This window comes from Molossus molossus, unplaced genomic scaffold (assembly GCF_014108415.1).
Source record: "Molossus molossus isolate mMolMol1 unplaced genomic scaffold, mMolMol1.p scaffold_m16_p_5, whole genome shotgun sequence".
Classification (NCBI taxonomy): domain Eukaryota; kingdom Metazoa; phylum Chordata; class Mammalia; order Chiroptera; family Molossidae; genus Molossus; species Molossus molossus.
Window position 1 is genome coordinate 59,877,001 of NW_023425388.1, and position 18,777 is coordinate 59,895,777.

At 38.1% G+C, this 18,777-nt stretch overlaps 1 protein-coding gene across 3 annotated transcripts in view; it reads left to right on the forward strand.

Moving 5' to 3' along the window:
- UBXN7 (UBX domain protein 7) overlaps nucleotides 1-18,777 on the forward strand; it is a 70,359-nt gene extending 51,582 nt beyond the window's left edge. For 2 of the 3 annotated variants that reach the window (XM_036242572.1, XM_036242573.1), the window contains exons 9-11: nucleotides 7,983-8,376; nucleotides 8,497-8,576; nucleotides 10,664-18,777. In XM_036242572.1, the coding sequence (XP_036098465.1) occupies nucleotides 7,983-8,376; nucleotides 8,497-8,576; nucleotides 10,664-10,825 (636 nt within the window). In that variant the 3' untranslated portion in view covers nucleotides 10,826-18,777. The remainder of the gene's footprint in view (nucleotides 1-7,982; nucleotides 8,377-8,496; nucleotides 8,577-10,663) is intronic. The other variant, XM_036242571.1, reaches the window with a different exon arrangement.

The following is an 18,777-nucleotide window of genomic DNA, read 5'->3' on the forward strand; positions in this document are numbered from 1 at the left end:
TTATCCACCCATCTACTGATGGACACTTGGCCTGTTTCCAGATCTTAGCTATTGTAAACAGAGCTGCCATGAACATATAGGTGCTTATATTCTTTCTGATTGGTATTTCAGGCTTCTTAGGATATATTCCTAGAAGTGGGATCACTGGGTCATATGGCAGTTCCATTTTTAATTTTTGGAGAAAACACCATATTGTTTTCCATACTGTCTGTACCAGTCTGCATTCCCACCAGTAGTTTACTAGAGTCTTCTTTACTCCACACCCTCACCACCACTTGTTTGTTGATTTGTTGATGGTAGCCATTCTGGCAGGTGTGAGATGATACCTCATAGTCTATTTAATTTGCATCTCTCTGATGAGTAGTGAAGTTGAGCCCTTTTTCATATGTCTCTTGGCCATTTATATGTTCTTTTTGGACAAGTGTCTAGTCAGGTCCTCTGCCCATATTTTTTAAATATATTTTTTAATTGATTTTTTTAGAGAGAGAGGAAGGGAGAAAGAGATAAAAACATCGATGTGAGAGAAAAATATCAAGCGGCTGCCTCCTGCACGCCCCCTACTGGGGATTGAGCCCGCAACCCAGGCATGTACCCTGAGTGGGAATCGAATCGGGATCTTTCAATCCACTAACTACACTGGCTGGGCATTTTTAATTGGATTGTTCGTCTCTTTTTTTGTGTTGTATGAGTACTTCATATATTTTGGAAATTAACCCCCTTATCCAGTGTATCATTGGCAAATATATTCTTGTATGCAATGGGTTTCCTTATTACTTTGATGCTGGTTTCTTTTGCTGTGCAGAAGCTTTTTAGTTTGATGTAGTCCTATTTGTTTATTTTATCCTTTGTGTCTCTTGCCGTAGGCAATGTATTGGTGAAAATTTTGCTTTGCGAGATGTCTGATATTTTGCTGCCTACATTTTGTTCTGGGATTTTTATGGTTTCACAAGTTACATTTAAGTCTTTTATCTATTTTGAGTTAATTCTTATGTATGGTATAAGCTAATACTCTAGTTTCATTTTTTTTTTTTTTGCATCTACCTGTACAATTTTCCCGGCACTATTTATTGAAGAGACTGTCTTTACTCCATTGTATGCTGTTGCCTCCTTTGTCTAATATTAATTGAGCATAATGTCTTGGGTTGATTTCTGGGTTCTCTGTTCTGTTCCATTGATCTATATGCCTGTTCTCGTGCCAGTACAGGCTGTTTTGATTGCAGTGACTTTGTAGTATAACTTGATATCTGGTATTGTGATCCCCTCCAACTTTGTTCTTCTTTTCCAAGATTGTTGTGGCTATTTGGGGTCATTTTTGGTTCCATATAAACTTTTGGAGCATTTGTTCTAGACCTGTGAAATACACCATGGATATTTTAATAGGGATTACATTAAATCTGTAGATTGCTTTGGGTAGTATGGACATTTTAATGATACTGATTCTTCTAGTCCTTGAACATGGTATATACTTCCACTTTTTTTAGATCTTCCTCTATTTCTTTTTCCAATGTCCTGCAGTTTTCTGAGAATAGATCTTTTACCTTCTTAGTTAAGTTTATTCCTAGGTATCTTAATTTTTTTGTTACAATGGTAAATGGGATTGTTTTGTTTTTTTTTAATCCTCATCTGAGGATATTTTTTCCATTTATCTTCAGGTAGCATGGGAGGGAAGGAGAGAAAGAGAAAGAAGGAGAGAGAAACATTGATGAGAGAGAGACACATCGACTGGCTGCCTCCCGCACGATCCTCACCAGGGCTGGGGACAAACTGCAACTGAGGTACATGCCCTTGATCAGAATCGAACCCATGACTTATTGGTCTGTGGGCCAACACTCTAACCGCTGAGCCAAACCAGCCAGGGCTGGGATTGTTTTTTTAGTTTCTCTCTCTGAGTGTTTATTATTGGTGTATAAAAATGCCATCAATTTCTGGATATTAAGGTTTTTTTTTAATCCTCACCTGAGGATATTTTTCCATTTATCTTCAGAGTGGGAGGCAAGGAGGGAGGGAAGGATGGAAGAGAGAATAAGAAACATAAATGTGACAGAGACACATTAAATGGCTGCCTCCCGCATGACCCCAACCAGGGTGAGGGACTGAAATGCAACTGAGGTACATGCCCCTGACTGGAATTGAACCTGCGACTCGTTGGTCTGTGGGCCGACTACTCTAACTGCTGAGCCAAACTGGCCAGGGCAAGATGTTAATTTTGTATCCTACTATTTTGTTGAATTTATTTATTAAATCTAGTAAGTTTTTTAGTAGAGTCTTCAGGGTTTTCTATGTACAATTTATTATTTGTGAATAATGACATTACTTCCTCCTTTCCAATTTGAATGCCTTTTATTTTTTTCTTGTCTGATCACTGTGGTTAAGACTTTAGTATTGCCTGGCCAGTGTGGCTCAGTGGTTGAGCATCGACTCATGCACTAAGAGGTCGCCGGTTCGATTCCCAGTCAGGGCACATGCCCAGGTTTTGGGCCTGATCCTTAGTGGGGGGCATGCAGTTGATGTTCTCTCTCATCGATGTTTCCATCTCTCTCTCCCTTCCTCTGTTTTTCTAACATATCAATAAAGAAAAATAAATAAAAATAAAGACTTCCAGTATTATGTTGAATAAGAGTGGTGAAAGTGGATATCCCTGTCTTGTTCCTGTTCTTAAGTATCAAGTATGATGTTGTCTGTAGGTTTGTCATTTATGGCCTTTATTATGTTGAGGTATGATTTTTCTGTTCCCACTTTGTTGAGAGTTTTTATCAAGAATAGGTGCTGGATTTTGTCAAATGCTTTTTCTGCATTTATTGATATGAGTATATGATTTTTATCTTTAATTTTGTTTATGTGGTGTATCACATTTATTGATTTGCGAATATTGTACCAGCCTTGCATCCCTGGGATAAATCCTGCTTGCTCATGGTGAAAACTTTTTTTAATATATTGCTGAATTTGATTTACTAATATTTTGTTGAGGATTTTGGCATCTGTTTTCATCAGGGATATTGGCCTATAATTTTCTTTCTTTTTTTTTTTTTTAAGGATATAGTATTTTATTTTAATTTTTTTCTTTATTGATTTTAGAGAGAGAGGAAAGGAGAGGGAGAGAGAGAAACATCTAATTCTTTAAGTTGTAGGGTTAGTTAGTTTATTAGAAGTTTGTCTTGTTTCTTGAGTAGGCCTGTAGTGCTATAAACTTTTATCTCAGGACTGCTTTTGTTGTGTTTCATAGATTTTGTTATTGTGTGTTCGTTTTCATTTGTTTCCAGGAAGTGTTTTTGTTTTTGTTTTTTCTTTGATCTCATTGGTAACCCATTCATTGTTTAATAATATGCTATTTAGCCTCCATGTGTTTGAATATTTTTTAGTGTTTTTATTGTAATTGATTTCTAGTTTCATGCCTTTGTGATCTGAAAAGATCCTTGATATGATTTCAGTCTTTTTGAATTTGTAGAGACTTAGTTTGTGCCCTAACTTGTGGTCTCTCTTTGGGAATGACCCATGTGCACTTGAAAAGAATGTATATTTCGCAGCTTTGGGGTGAAATGTTATTAAACATAAATTAAATCCTTCTGCTGCAGTATGTCATTTAAGGTCTCTGTTTCCTTGTTCATTTTTTGTTTAGAAGGTCTATCCAGTGATGTCAGTGGGGTGTTAAAGTCCCCTACTATGATTGTATTGCTGTCTCTTGAAGTCATCCAGAAGTTTTAAAATATATTGGGTGCATATATGTTTACCAGGGTTATATCCTCTTGTTGGATCAATCCTTTGAATATTATGTAGTGACCTTCTTTGTGTCTTATTATGGCCTTCATTTTGAAGTCTATTTTATCAGATATGAGTATCTCTGCCCCAACTTTTTTTTCCCCCATCACTGTCTTCCTATGTGAATCTTTTGTTCTCAGGTGAGTCTCTTATATACAGCATATATATGGGTCATGTTTTCTTATCCATTCAGCTACTCTATGTCTTTTGATTGAAGTGTTTAAACCATTTTACATTTAAGGTTATTATTGATAGGTACTTATTTGTTGCCATTTTTATTCTTTATGCCTCTGTTCTCTCTCTCCTTCCCTTCCTTCCTCCCTACCTCCCTTCCTTTCTTTTTCTTTTGTCTTCTGTTTTCTTTCTTTTTCTTTCTTCCTCTTTTTTCTTCTTTCTTCTTCTACAGTTCCTTTAGCATTTTTTGCAGTGTTGGTTTGGTGGTAGTAAACTCCTTCAGCTGTGTTTTGTCTGTAAAGCTCTTTATTTCACCTTCAATTTTGAATGATATTCTTGCTGGATATAGTAGTCTTGGATTCAGTACCTTGCTTTTCATTACTTTGTGTACCTCATGTCACTCCTTCTGGCCTGCAGTGTTTCTGTTAAGAAATCAGCTAACAGTCTAATGGAAGTTCCCGTGTAGATAACTTTCTATCTTTTGCTGCCTTTAAGATTCTTTCTTTGCCTTTAATGTTTGCCATTTTAATTATGATGTGTCTAAGTGTGGTCTCTTGGGTTTATCTTAATTGGGACTCTCTGTGTTTCCTGAACTTGTGTGACATTTTCCTTCACCAGGTTAGGGAAGTTTTCTGTCATTATTTCTTCAAACAGGTTCTCTATTCCTTTTTTCGATTATTCTCCTTCTGGTACCCCTATGATGTGAATGTCGTTACATTTCTTGTTATTCCAAAGCTCCCTTAAACTCTCCTCCTGCTTTAATTTTTTCCCCCCTTTTGCGCCTCTAATTGGGTGTTTTTTTCTACTTTGTCTTCCAATTCGCTGATTTGGTCTTCAGGTTTTTCTTTTTTTTTTTTATCCTCACCGGAGGACATTTTTCCAATTTTTGTACAGATAGAGTGAGAGGGGGAGAGAGAGAGAGAGAAACATCGACGTGAAAGGGACACATCGAGTGGCTACCACCCGCACAACCAACCAGGGCCGGGGACAAACTGCAACCGAGGTACATGCCCTTAGCGGGAACCGAACCCGGGTCTCTCGGGACCGCAGGCCAACGCGCTAACCGCTGAGCCAAACCGGCCAGGGCCAGGTTTTTCTAATCTATTGATTCCTTCCAGGGTATTTTTTTATTTTAGCTATGTAATTCTTCATTTCCACTTGATTTTTGTTCATAGCTTCTACCTCTTTTATCATGCTGCTGTAGTTCCCACTGAATTCTTTGTAATTCCTATTAAGTTGCTTATAATTCTCACTAAGTTGAGCACTCTTAAAACCATTACTTTGAATTTTTTTATCTGACAAACTTCTCGCCTTCATTTTATTTAGTTCCTTTTCTGGTGATTCCACCTTTTCTTTCATTTGGGAGTTTTTTCTTTGTCTCACCATTTTCGTAGTCTGGTAGTTTGGGGTCAGGTGAGATGCACTGGGACATATAGACAGGTCAGTGTGTATCGGATAAGACTGCTATGCCCCCCAGCCTTCTTGTGGGACCCAGGGGAGTAGTCCCCTTGATTTTCTGAGCTGGGTGCTCTAGGAAGGACCCTTGCATGGGTTATGTGGGCTCTGCTGTTGCATTTGGGTCTTGCTTGCTGTTGTCCATTTTTGGATGGGTTCAGTCTTCAGGGTTGTTGACTGTGAGTCTCAACCCCAACCCTGTTTTGCCAACAGTTATATAGGCGCTGACAGAACAAAACAAGGCAAAACCAGACCAGACCAAAAAGAACCCAAAAAAAGTATCAGCAACAACAGTAATAAAAACAACAGCCTCAACAAAAAGATTAAAAGACAAACAGAAAACACACACAAAGAATACTAGAAAGTGTGAGACAAAAAGAATTAGAAAAAGAATATGAAAACAAAGAAGGCAAGGCAAACCCAGACCAACCCCCCAAAAAACCTAAAAAATGTATCAGCAACAACAGTGATAAAAGAAACAGCTTTAGCAGAAAGATTAAAAGACAGATAAACAGAAAACACACACACACACACAGAAAGCAAAGAAGGCAGACCAGAGATAAGGTAAGTATAACAAATAAAAAGTAGAAAATATTGAATAAAATGATAATGATAATTTTAGAAAGTAATAATGCTAAGTAAAATAAAATATAGACTAGGAAACTAAAAAGTGGGTAAAGAAGAAAAACATTAAAAATTAAAATTAAAAAACACACAACCACAGCAGCAAAAATAATCTTGCATCTCACTAGATTTTGCTCTGATGTTGTTGCTTCTGGCCTCTTGAGTTCCTGCCCTGTTTTTTGTTGTTGTTAATCCTCACCTGAGGATATTTTTCCATTGATTTTAGAGTGGAAGGGGGGGAGTGAGGGGGGGAGACATCAATGTGAGAAAGACACATTGATCGATTGCCTCCCGCACGACTCTGACCAGGGCCACGGATTGAACCTGCAACCCAGGTACGTGCCCTTGACTGAATCAAACCTGTGACCCATCGGTCTGCAGGCCAACTCTCCAACCACTGAGCCAAACTGGCCAGGGCAGTCCCTACCTTCTTGGGCAGTTCTCTGGTGCAGGCCAATGTGAATCGCCTTCCTTGCCTGGCCCTGGTGCTCCTGGCTGAAGCCCTGCAGGGCAGGACTCCAAGAAGTCTAGCAGGCAGGGCTCCCCTAGCCCAGAGGCTGGATCACCTTTGGGGCCTGCCACTTGAATGTATTTGTTCTGGGCTGCTTTCCTTCTTCCCCCACGGCTCTGAGCTCTGGGGTATCAGGTCCAGTCAGGATGGTTTAAACAGATTTGTGTTGGGGGTGGTACCTGTAGCTTGTAGGAGGAACAGGGGGTCACTTCCTCTCCTTCCAATGTCTCAACTCTGCCTGGGTTGCTGGCACCCTTTAGTTGCCACTTCAAGCAGAGGAGGATAGAAAGAAAAAGAAAAAGGAGGAAAAAAAACAAAGGCCCTGCTTGGCTCTCTAATCTTTCAGTATTGCCAGCTTTTGCTGGGTGGGGCTTCTGCCCAAGTTCCCACCTGGCCAGATGTCCAAATCCCCAGCACTGCCAGGCCCAGCCCCTAGATGTCAGTTTCCAGCCTAGAACTGTTCCACCGGTGGAGAAAGGGATGCCTCCTCATATCTCAAGGTGGGGAGGATTGCTCCTCTTTCCCCGGGCACTCTGACTAGCCCTCACCAGGGTTCTTTCAGGGAATAAGCGGTCCCTCACATTCACTGCTGGGTGATCCTTTCAGACCCCTCCTCAGGTGTGCAGTTCTGCTTTGAGGCCCCTCCCAGCCACCAGAGCCAGGGCGAGCTTTCTAGGCTGGTGGTGTAACCAAGAACTCAATTTTAGCGTGGAACAGGGCTGTCTGAGTACCCCGGTAGGTCAAATCACCTCTGATTCCCAGTATCTGATGCTACTTGGGCTCCCCTTTCTTTCTCTGTTGCTCTCATTTGGGGGTCTCTGTGTGGGGCTGAGTCCCCCTGCTTTGAGGGGGCAGGAGCTGTGCTGTTGCACCTTTCCTCCCTCTTCCAAGCTGTGCTACGCACCTGTGCGAATTCGTTCACCCACTTCAATGTTCTCCTTTCCCCTCTCAGCCCTCCCTGCTTACAGGATTTTCAATCAGCTATTTTCAGGTGGTTTTTCAAATCTAATATTCTGCAGTTTAGCCCTAAGTCCAGTCCTTTGCTAAGAGCAAACAGACACAACTTCCTAAGCTTCAGCCATCTTTCCTCCTCTCAAACACTAATGTTTTTGCTTTATATTTAAAACCTTAATTCGTGTCTTTTTCTGGGTAATCAACAAACTGCTTTCTTAATTTTATTCATTTTGATGTAAAACACTTCCCTATGGTTTGCAACATCATTATGCCAGGTGGTATGACAGTTTTTATTTTTGTTTTTAAACTATCCATTCCAACTTTGCTGTGTAAAACAGTCGTTGCCTTCAAATAGCTGAGAATTTTGTAGAAGAAATACATTTAGTAGACAATAATAATGGCAAACTGACTGTCTTATTTCTTATGCCTTGTTTGACTTAATTATCTATTTTTTGGTTTAACTGTTTTCTTTCTCTTTCCACCCATGTTTTATGACTGCATCTTGCAGGAGAGCCTTATAGATGCAAGTGAAGATAGCCAGCTAGAAGCTGCCATCAGAGCCTCCTTGCAAGAGACACATTTTGATTCATCACAGACAAAACAGGATAGCCGCTCAGATGAAGAATCTGAATCTGAACTTTTTTCTGGCAGTGAGGAATTCATATCCATTTGTGGCTCTGATGAAGAAGAGGAGATAGAGAATCTTGCCAAGTCCAGAAAGTCTCCCCACAAAGATTTGGGGCATAGAAAAGAGGAGAACAGAAGGCTGCTGGCTGAGCCCCCTGCCCGAACTGAGCCTGGAACAACCACAAACCACCAAGGATTGCCAGTCATGGATTCAGAAATATTGGAGATGTCACCTGAAAAATCAGATGGAATAGTGGAGGGCATTGATGTAAATGGTGAGTTATGTTTTAGACTTACTTTACTTGAAACTTGAATATTACTGAAGGGATGTATTTATTTGTTTAAATTAATCTGTCATCTTAAGCTCCTGTATCTTTTTTTTTTTTTAACTCCAGGACCAAAAGCACAGCTGATGTTGCGGTATCCAGACGGAAAAAGGGAACAGATCACTCTTCCAGAGCAAGCTAAATTGCTAGTAAGTCTATCTAATTGTGGAAGCAGTTTCTTGAAAGAGAGAAACTAATTAATTGGTGTAATTGGCTTGATGATTCTTTGAAATAAGTGTTAGGTATTCAGTCTGACCTCTGATTGGAAATTTAACTAAGGTTAATCTTAATTCTAATTAGTATATTTCCTTCCTGAATTAGCTTAGACAAGTCACATAGGGTCTGTTCCAGTCAAGGCTTTTGTATTCCATGGTTGCATTTGATTTTCCACCTGAAAGTATTACCCGGAAAAAGGTAGTGAAGACTACCTTTGAAGACTGGCTTTCTTATAGCTGGAACTGCAAAATGTTAAGAACTAAGGCCAACCCAGCCAATGTGACTTAGTGGTTGAGGGTTGACCTATGCACCAAGAGGTCGCTGGTTCAATTCCCAGTCAGAGCACAGGCCCTGGTTCCGGGCTCAATCCCCAGAAGGAAGCGTGTAGGAGGCAGCTGATTGATGTTTCTCTCTCTCCCTGTTCCTTCCTCTCTCTCTAAACATCAATGAAAGCATATTAAAAGTAAATAAATAAATAACAACACAACCAAGGCCATTTTTCTGTGTGTTTCTCTCATGTGAGGCCTATTTGGTTTCCCCCTTATAATTCTCTGCTTCATACCATTATTCTCTCTGTGTACTGGTGGCTTTTGTTTACCTCTGAGTGTGTACATGGTCCATCATAATGATGCTGAGAGCCTTTTCCTCTAAAGTCCACAGCTAATGGACTTTTCCTCTGTCTTTTTTAACTCCTAGGAAAGAGAATGCGAATGAGTCTCACTAGCTTAGCTTAGCCTATGAATGAATCTCCCTTGGATCAGGTGTTTTTACCAGGCCATTTTCTGTGGTGAGAGAGAGAGTCTGATTCTTGAAGACCGTGTGACTAAAATGCAAGTTGGATCTGGCTGCTGGTGCTGATAACCAGACTGTTTCCCCAGGTCTCATTTGGAAGAGAGCGTGAAATGAGATGGTGGAACACTTTTTTGAGAAGTGTGGTTGTGAAGGTAGAGGGACCTGGGCAGTAATCAGAGGGGAAAAAATGATTGAAGGAGAGACTGAGCATGTTTAAGTGTGATAGGAAGCATCTACAGAGAAGGAGATGTTGAAGATACCTATAAAAGTAGGGATGTTCTATAGTGGCATGGTTTCTGAGTAGGCAAGAAGGGATTTTTAGTGCACAGGTGGCAAGGTTGGCTATAGGTAGAATGAAGGACATGTCTTTGCTGATAAAAAGACAGAAGTGAAAACTAATCAAATGTTTAAAATCAAGGATAGTTATTGGCTCTTCCACAAAGGTAAGTTTTGGTTATCTGAAAGAATAACTTGAACTTCATATCTTTTTTTTTGGTACGTGCCCCTAGCGGGAACCGAACCCAGGACTCTCTGGTACACAGGCCAATGCTCCAGCCACTAAGCCAAACTGGCCAGGGCTGAACTTCATATCTTAAGATGATAAAAATGAATGTTATATATGTAATTCTTTTTTTTTTTTAATCCTTAACCCAAGGACATTTTTGCATTTATCTTCAGATAGAGTGGGAGAGAGAGAGTGGGGAAGAGAGAGAGAGAAACATAAATGTGAGAGAGACATATCAGCTAGCTGCCACCCACATGACCCCAACCGGGACCAGGGACAAACTTCAACCGAGGTACATGCCCTGAGCGGGAACCGAACCTGGGATTCTCTGGTCCACGGGCCAACGCTCTAACCGCTGAGCCGAACCAGCCAGGGCATACATATGTATGTAATTTTTTTTTTTTTTTTTTTTTATCCTCACCTGAGGATATTTTTCCATATTTTGTACAGATAGAGTGGGAGGGAGAGAGAGGAAGAGAGAGAGAGAGAGAAACATCGATGTGAAGGGACACATCGAGTGGCTGCCACCCGCACGACCAACCAGGGCCGGGGACAAACTGCAACCGAGGTACGTGCCCTTAGCGGGAACCGAACCCGGGTCTCTCCGGACTGCAGGTCGACGCTCTAACCGCTGAGCCAAACCGGCCAGGGCATGTATGTAATTTTTTAATATGCTCTTTTTATTTCTGTCTAACATCCTTGTCTTTCTTTTGTTTTACATAGGCTTTGGTGAAACATGTCCAGTCTAAAGGATATCCAAATGAACGTTTTGAACTTCTCACCAACTTTCCTCGAAGGAAACTCTCTCATCTGGACTATGACATTACATTACAAGAGGCAGGCCTTTGTCCTCAAGAGACTGTCTTTGTACAGGAAAGAAATTAGCATCATGGCCTGACCTCTCTCAGCTTACCCCTTTTTTTCCTTTTCCTGTGAGATACCATGTCACTGAGTATGCATTTTGGCTCATAGGACCATAGAGCCAAAGTTGGGCAAGCAAGTCACCTATCTTCTCTTTTATTCCTTGCTCTCTCCTATAATAAATCTTTCACTTCCTACCCCCCCCCCCTTTTTTTCCCTCTCCTCTCCTATTTTCGTCTTTTTCCTACTTTTCTTTCTTTCTTACCTAATCAGGTGACCAAATGGAAGTGTAAGGAGAAGACCTCCTAGTACTGGCAGCAGGAAATGTATGTTCCAATAAGTGGTCTCTTGCATGGCACTTTTTCGGGATCAAATGATAATGTTACTACTCCTCAAACTCCTTTGGTAAAGAAATGACTGATTCAGAATAAGAACGACCTCCTTTTTTTGTAAGCCCCATTTTTAGTAGGGAGAAGAAATTCTCTAACACATTTTGTTTTGTTTTATTGTTCATGTAAGAAATATCACATAACAAAATATCCAGGCTTTTGTTTACATGGAACAAGCATCCCTTATAATTATTATTCATCATATTTTAAAATTATTTTAAAGAATTTCCATCCTCCCAGCTAGAATTATTTCCATGAGATGTGTTATTGGCAAAATCAGTGTTAAATGTTGGGTGAGTAGCATGAGATGGCTTTCAATGCCCTAGCCTGAGACAGTTTTCTTTGTTACTACTCTGTAAACTGTATTGATCCTGCTAGTCCTGGAATGGACTTTTAGTGAGCATATTGTGGTGACTGGGATAGGAAGGTGCTTGCTGTTTTTGCCAGTACAGCATATTAGTTCCTTTGGCCCTTCCATTGTTTGGGTCTACAAGTGATCTATAGGAAGGCAGCTATTCAATAATCATGCAATACAGTGGCTTGTAGTTTTAACCACTATGGTTATTGATTGTCCTGTGTGCTTTAGGCATACTTATGTATGTCCTGGGGGGAAAAGAAAAAGATGCAGCTGAGAGTAGCTAACCTTGTTCCTTTGGTTAGAAATAATGATTCATTTTTTACCCCTGGTTGGAACAGTCTCTAAAAGGCTCTGGTGACTAAATGAACTAATTCCTTATGCTTTTTCTTGCAAAAGGTCTCAAAACTGAAAGCCAGTCTAAAGGGAAGACCTTTAAATTTAAGTCATAAGACAACATTTAGTAAGGGAGGTGGGGAAGATTGCCAGTAGTCATCAGATGTTCTGGGTTTTTTTCTGCCAACAAAAGCCACATTCAAATTGTAGTTGGTAAAAGCTTTTTTTAGTATTGTTTAGAAGATGCCATGTTGAATTTACATAACACTACTGGACTTAACAGCTTCACTATATGCTCAGTTCCTATTTAGAGCTTTAAATTGTTTTTCTGAAGGGGTAGTGGTGAGTCTGATGGCAAAATCAAAACTTTAAATTGCTATGAAATGTACCTTATTTTATCAATTGGGGATTTAGATTGATTGATTCTTCTACTTGAAGAACATAAATTGCTATTGCTCAGAGACCTTTAGGTTCCCATCTATTTTAAGATCACTTTCTTGGTAACTAGGGGATTTTAAAAAATGATGCTTGTGTGTTGCTAGTACTCAGTTAGAGAATATGGTTTCAATGGTTGAACTTTGAGGGACCCACCCTAAAGAACGAGTAATGTTTCTCCTCAAGGAAATCATGGAAAATTTTGTTTATTCTTCAGTGAGTCCTTTTGGATTAATGTTCTTACATTTTTTCTAAGTCTGTGTAAGTGCTTATGTATAAGTATATAATTGTATAAATATTTATAAATATATTTATATAATTACAATTTCATTTATACCTTGAGTCAAAGTTCTCTCTTTAGACTGGTGACTGAGTAGTACCACTTTGGTGTTTTTTCATAGGCTCTTGAGGCTAACTAGCGCTTCTGAATTATTGAGGAAATACGGTTTTCATGTTAATTCCTCAATTTTATCTCTGAACTTGGATAATAGACTTACTGTCTAAGGAATAGAGCTGTATACTATCAAAGAATGCATTAGAGGGTAAAAAATTGTTCATAGTAGACAAGGTCAGAATCTAAAAATTCAGGGAGATACAGGGTAAGAAGTGAGGGTATGCCCAGTTTAGGTGACATGATGGCACCTATCTCCACTCAGCAAAGTAAAGTCACAGCTAAAGCCAAAATCTGTCAAAAATGTGAAGTCAAGAACTTTCCCTGTAGGACTCTATTTTATTCTTCTACCTATTAGCTTCTCTTTATAAAATATGTCTAGAGAACCTGAGACAACATGTTCATTAATGATAGGATATAGTTCTTTTTGATAAGCTCAGCCCTGGCATATCCATTTGTGAGAAACCAAAGTGACTTTTTCAACTGTGAAATGACCAAGTATATATATAAAGTGATTTAAGTAAGCATATTAAAGAGATGGGGCATGAGATATTGACTCAACTTAGAGACAGCTGGGGTGTTTAAAGTACAAAGTGTAAAGGATTTTATTTTATTTTGAGGCAGGAGTGTAATTAACCTGGGCTTTGATATAGGGGTCCTTGGGAAGGAGGGGTTATGGATTGTACATGGGAAGAGTGAATAAGGAATATTGCTTAATTCAAGAACTTAATCCACTTAGGGAGTATACTTCCTCTTGTTTTATTTCCTCTGCAAATGCTTTTGCTCTTTAGAGGAGAGGTTTTATTGAATAGATTAAATGAGGTTAGCAAGATAATTTAAAAATAGCCATTCCTTGTGGGTATTGGAAACGGCTTGAAAGAGAATATAAAAGTTCGGGAGGAAAAGAACAAGATAGACTTTGAGAGTAAGTAATGAGATAAATACAGGGAGATAAAATGAAAATCATTGGGGAAAAAGTGACAGGAAACTCTTGAAATTGGTTTAGGAGGGAACCAGAGAAGAGAAAAAACAGCCAAATGTGGGAAGAACAGGGAACTAGTTTTGATAATTAGCATGTACTAGGTACCGTATATGCATTTTCTCCGTTAATCTTTCTAAGAACCCTACAAAAGGCATATCTTCCCCATTTTAGAGATGAGAAAATTGAAGTTCAGAGAACTTGTTCAGGATGTCACAGCCAGTAAGTGGCAAAATTAAAACTGGCATCCAGAGTCCACATTTTTTTCACTCCAATGCTATTGTCTCCTACAACAGGAGAATCAGCCCAAAAGGCTATCTTCCCATTGTTTGGCTCTTTAAAGTATTTGATTATGTTTCCATAAAGCTGGTGGGATTTGTGCTATGCCTATAAATTCCTATTTACACCATTATTTTGAGGGGCTGATTATTGTTTTCTTGAAATGATGGACTGATAAAAGTGTGAAAGGAAAATAACTATGTGGCATTATTTGCCAAGAATAAATAGAAATGATAAAAAGGGATTTTATCTTTTTTAAACCACTTTCAGAAAAGATATAATTATCTTTTCTATATCCCACCCATACCAGATTATTGAATCCTTTTAAGTATATCTTTTTAAATATTTTATAAAATTCTTCTTTGTATAGATCAGTTATTTATTGAGTTCTTAATCAAAGTTGAAAACATTTTGAAATCTAAGATTTAGTTCCTGCCTGTTTAATTCAGTTGGAGAGACACTACACATGAGATAATTGGAGAACATGTAAATGCTTACCTTTCTGGGGCTGAACTATAATTGCAATAGACATTTAGGAAGGGAAAGAATAGTGTTAACACTTTAGTTGGGACAGTCTTCACAAAAACATAAAACTGAAAAGTGGCAAATACTGTAGCTAAAATTTTCTTTTGACTCACTTGTATTCTTTAGTTGCAACTTTTGTAACTACTTAGGACATGGCATTTATCAGTAAGGCATACCTAATACACAAATAGGAAAGGATTACTGGTCCCAGGACTAAAGATTTTAGCTAGCAGGGATCTTACTTGGACACTTACCAAATACTAGAGGGAGCCACTAGCAACTGAAAAGTGATGGAAGGATTTAACTTCTCTACCCAGGTACAAATTAAATGTATGTTATATATGATATGCAGAAGGGGTACTGCATGTAGGCATAAAGTGCACTTGGGTAACAGCTCTGCTACTAGTTAACAGAAAATTGGACTAGATCAAGAGTTCTCAGTCTGTTCAAGTAAAATAACTTGTGATGTTAAAATTTGTCAGGGGTAGGGAACTGTGAAGTATTAATATCATTCATTTTATTGATGGAGAAAATGTAAATGTGCATATGGAATTGCAGACCCCTTGCAGAAACTCGAGAAACCCACAGATTGTAGACCACTGAATTAGATTATCTCTGAAGTCCTTTCCACTCCAAAAGTTTATGCTTCTAGTCTTTCCTCTTTATTATATATTATCCCTAGGCTAATTAAAAGTATACTTGTTAATCAGTTCCTTTGCTTTTTTTCTGTGTCCAGGTTTCATTTTCCCAATAACTAATCTCACTTGACTGAAATCTCCAAAAAGGGGAGTATAATAGTTATAGATCTAGTAATGATTATTTAAACACAATATATTAATTAAAAAAACTTGATGAAGTGTTCCTAAACATTGTGGAGTATGACTAAAATTTAATGAGAACCAAATATTTCACTGACACCAGAGTTAAATTTTATTTTACCTGTGTGCTTAAACAAAGCTCTTTACTCACTGAGCAGTTAGGAAATTGATTTGTGATTTGTGTAAGTTGTAAAATTTACATATTTTTGGCAGAAACAACTTTTTCAGATCCAGTTAGGCTGACTTAAAATTATTTCTTATCCCACAGAGTATATCTCCATTGTGTCATTCTCTTTTCTCGCCCTCTTTCATTTAACTACTTAATAGTAAATCAGAGGATGCAGATTGATGAATAAGTAATGTATAAAAAGTAAATGAGAGTAAGAAGATTCAACCCTCTGATGAACAGGGCAGTTTTCCAAATATAGAAGCCTTGATGAAAAGGCTACTTAAAGACATCTGTGTACTATGAATATTCAACTTTATTGATTTGCCTTGGCTAGCACTTCAGTTATTATCTTGCCATTAAACTTAATTGCACTGTACACATTATAGAATAGTGGCTAAAGAATGTTCTTTGGTACTGAAAATAACCAACAGAGAATACCAAGCCAATATGTTGATTTCTCCTGTTATGAGAAATTTGGTATTTTAATGATGGTTATTTTGACTCACCTGTATGTCAGTCCTGCTATAGAGAGGCCACATAGAATCAAGAGTATTTTTCATAGAGATTATGATGACCTTGGTAGTTTTCTCATTGAAGAGAATTTGTGGTTAAAATTACTGGATGTATTATATGAGGCCCTTGATTAGAAGATCTTTTAATCCTTTTTCTTTTACTTTTCCATTCTCTGTTCCTGATTTTTCACATCTATTCTCTAAAAATTAGTCATGATTTTTAATGAAATTGGCTGTTTAAGAAATTCACTTCCAAGTTTTGGTATGTAACATTAAAAAAAATTATAAGTTAATATTCAAAGGAAGAATTTGAGGCAAACAATTTTATAGCTCATTTTCTCTCTACTTAAGAGTTCTTTCATTCCAAATATAGACTGGCTAGCTCCACGACGCTCCTCCCCCCTTTTGTGGCCTGCAGAATGCTCTTGTATTTTGCTTAGGACCTCAGTCATTCTCATGAACATGATTTTTGGTACAGGTCTTTCTTTGCCATGTGATCTGAAAGAAGAATTGAGTAGTCCAATACAAACTACATTAGTAAAAACAATTTAGCATTGCTGTAAAGTTGTTGTTGTTTTTTTTTTTTTTAAATAACCACATTTACTTGTAGGATTAGCGATACAAATATTAATGGTACTATTTTGCCTAAGAACAGTCACATATTAATCTATTATGGGAAATTGTCTTGTTGTACTTAATTTTCTTGCAACAGACAACAAGATTTTATTGTTTGCTTAAATGGTATTTCTTCTAAAGGGATCAAAATGCCCAAAGAGTTTATATCCATATAAGATCATTTGGATTTTTAAATAAGAAGTCAGGCTAAGCTGGATTGAACATAAAATTTTTATCTCCATTAAAAGAAGTTATTAATCTAACTGAGCTACCATGAATCATTCATTTATCAGATGTGGTAAATAAAATGGGAAACATTTCAAATCATTAGATAAATTCTGACCTGGAATTGAATTCTCTCTTCCTTAAAAGCTTTTTTATTTGCCTTTTTCATAGATTCAATGTGGGCATCTTAATTGATAAGGGATTCTTGATCTGGAACCATTCCCTGCCATTCTGCTTTTCTTCTCTGTCAAAGTCACTGGCTTTAGAGTACATGTCACCAGGATCTATTTCAAGTTAATGACATTGAAATGTTGATGCTCAGTTGGATTTGTTGCTGTTTTCAACAAAATGGTTTTATAGAATGCTTTCTCAAGGCTTCTGTATTCTTAAATAATGGAAAATATCAATAAATTAAATGGTGTGATTCAAAATATAAATAGATTTTTGACCCTAGTCATATGCTTTTAATAACTTTGATAATTTATTGCCCTGTAAGTTAAACCTCATGTGGAGTGAGTATTACCACCAGAAAATCTCATTTTATCTGCTAATTAAAATGAAAGTAGTGTGTGCCCTCCACTTTTTAGTTAATGAGTAGTAAGCTTATAGTAGGGGCCATTTATCTTACCCATTTGGGCCTTGGGCCTTGTTATTCCTGTGTTTGTCCCTTCAGTTTGGAAAGGCAATTTAAAATACCTGCTGGGAAGCAGTAAATCTATGAGATAATCCTCTAGTCTTTGATTTAGAGAGATGAGTACCAGTTCATGCTAACATGACTCTTAGACTTTGAGGGGCTTCCATTCAAGTTTTGGCATGAATCTTAAAATTTTATTCACTCCTTTAAGAATCTTTCTTAAGAGGGTTTTCCTTTTGATTGTTAACAATTTCTAAGCATTTGATGTCTTTTTTTTTAACCCTTAAGAAACAAAAGTCTGTTTTCGAGAGTGGGTATTGATTGTTCCATGGAAACTCAGGAGTGTTTGCAGTCTCTGCATGCTTTGTATGAGTTCAGTTTGAACAACACGTTTTCAATCATCTGGAATGTCCAATTCTGGCATGTCTTCACTAATTGTGTTTTTTAAACATTTTTCATGTTATTTTTCAAACCTCACTTCCCATCTTACTCAGAGAGGTTAATCAAGGAATGAAATTTATTTGGGGATGGGATGGGGGTGGGCTGGGTACTTGAGTGAAGTCAACTTGGGGTATTTGCTTAAAGTGTTTCTCAAGCAGTTCCTAACAGTATTCAGAGATTCCCTGGGATGTTTGTGTACTCAACTTATTCTGGACAAAGTGGTGGTCTTAGTGATACTTGCATTCTTAATGCAGGATGGCTCTAAATTTCATCTGTAGCATAACTTTGTTCTTGAATCCAAGAAGATAATGGACAGAGACAGTGCTCCTATTGTAGTGTTTCTGGCAAGTGCTCCCTAAAATGCACATATAGTTCTCAGTTTTCTGGGCTTTTAATCCCATGGTGCTAGGAGATACCATTTGTTTCTGCAGCTCTTCTGAAAAATGGAAAGAAGGCTTTGGGACCAGTGAGTAAGGGGCGCTGGATCATTCGCTAATTTTTTTTGTTCAAGACACACTAGAGACCCTCCTGTATATCTAGTAAGTTATAATAAAGGTGCTAGGGAAAGCCTTACATTTGAACACACATGGAGGCCGGAGAAAATCTAAAACTTGTAGGAGGAGAAAAACATGCCATTAGATAAAATAGAGCTGTAACTGCTGGCTAAGACTCAATGGAACTTCCACTTGCTCTAAAACCAGGGAAATCTTAGATGACTGGGTGTGATATATCTATAGATACAATATAGTCTATAGGTAAATAATTTCTAAAATGAGGATCTCTCAGTTGGCAATCCTCTGGTTTTGGCTGTACCAAATTGTGAATATTCTTGCTGTGTTGTACCCAGTTGCTTTATATTGATACTGCAACTTG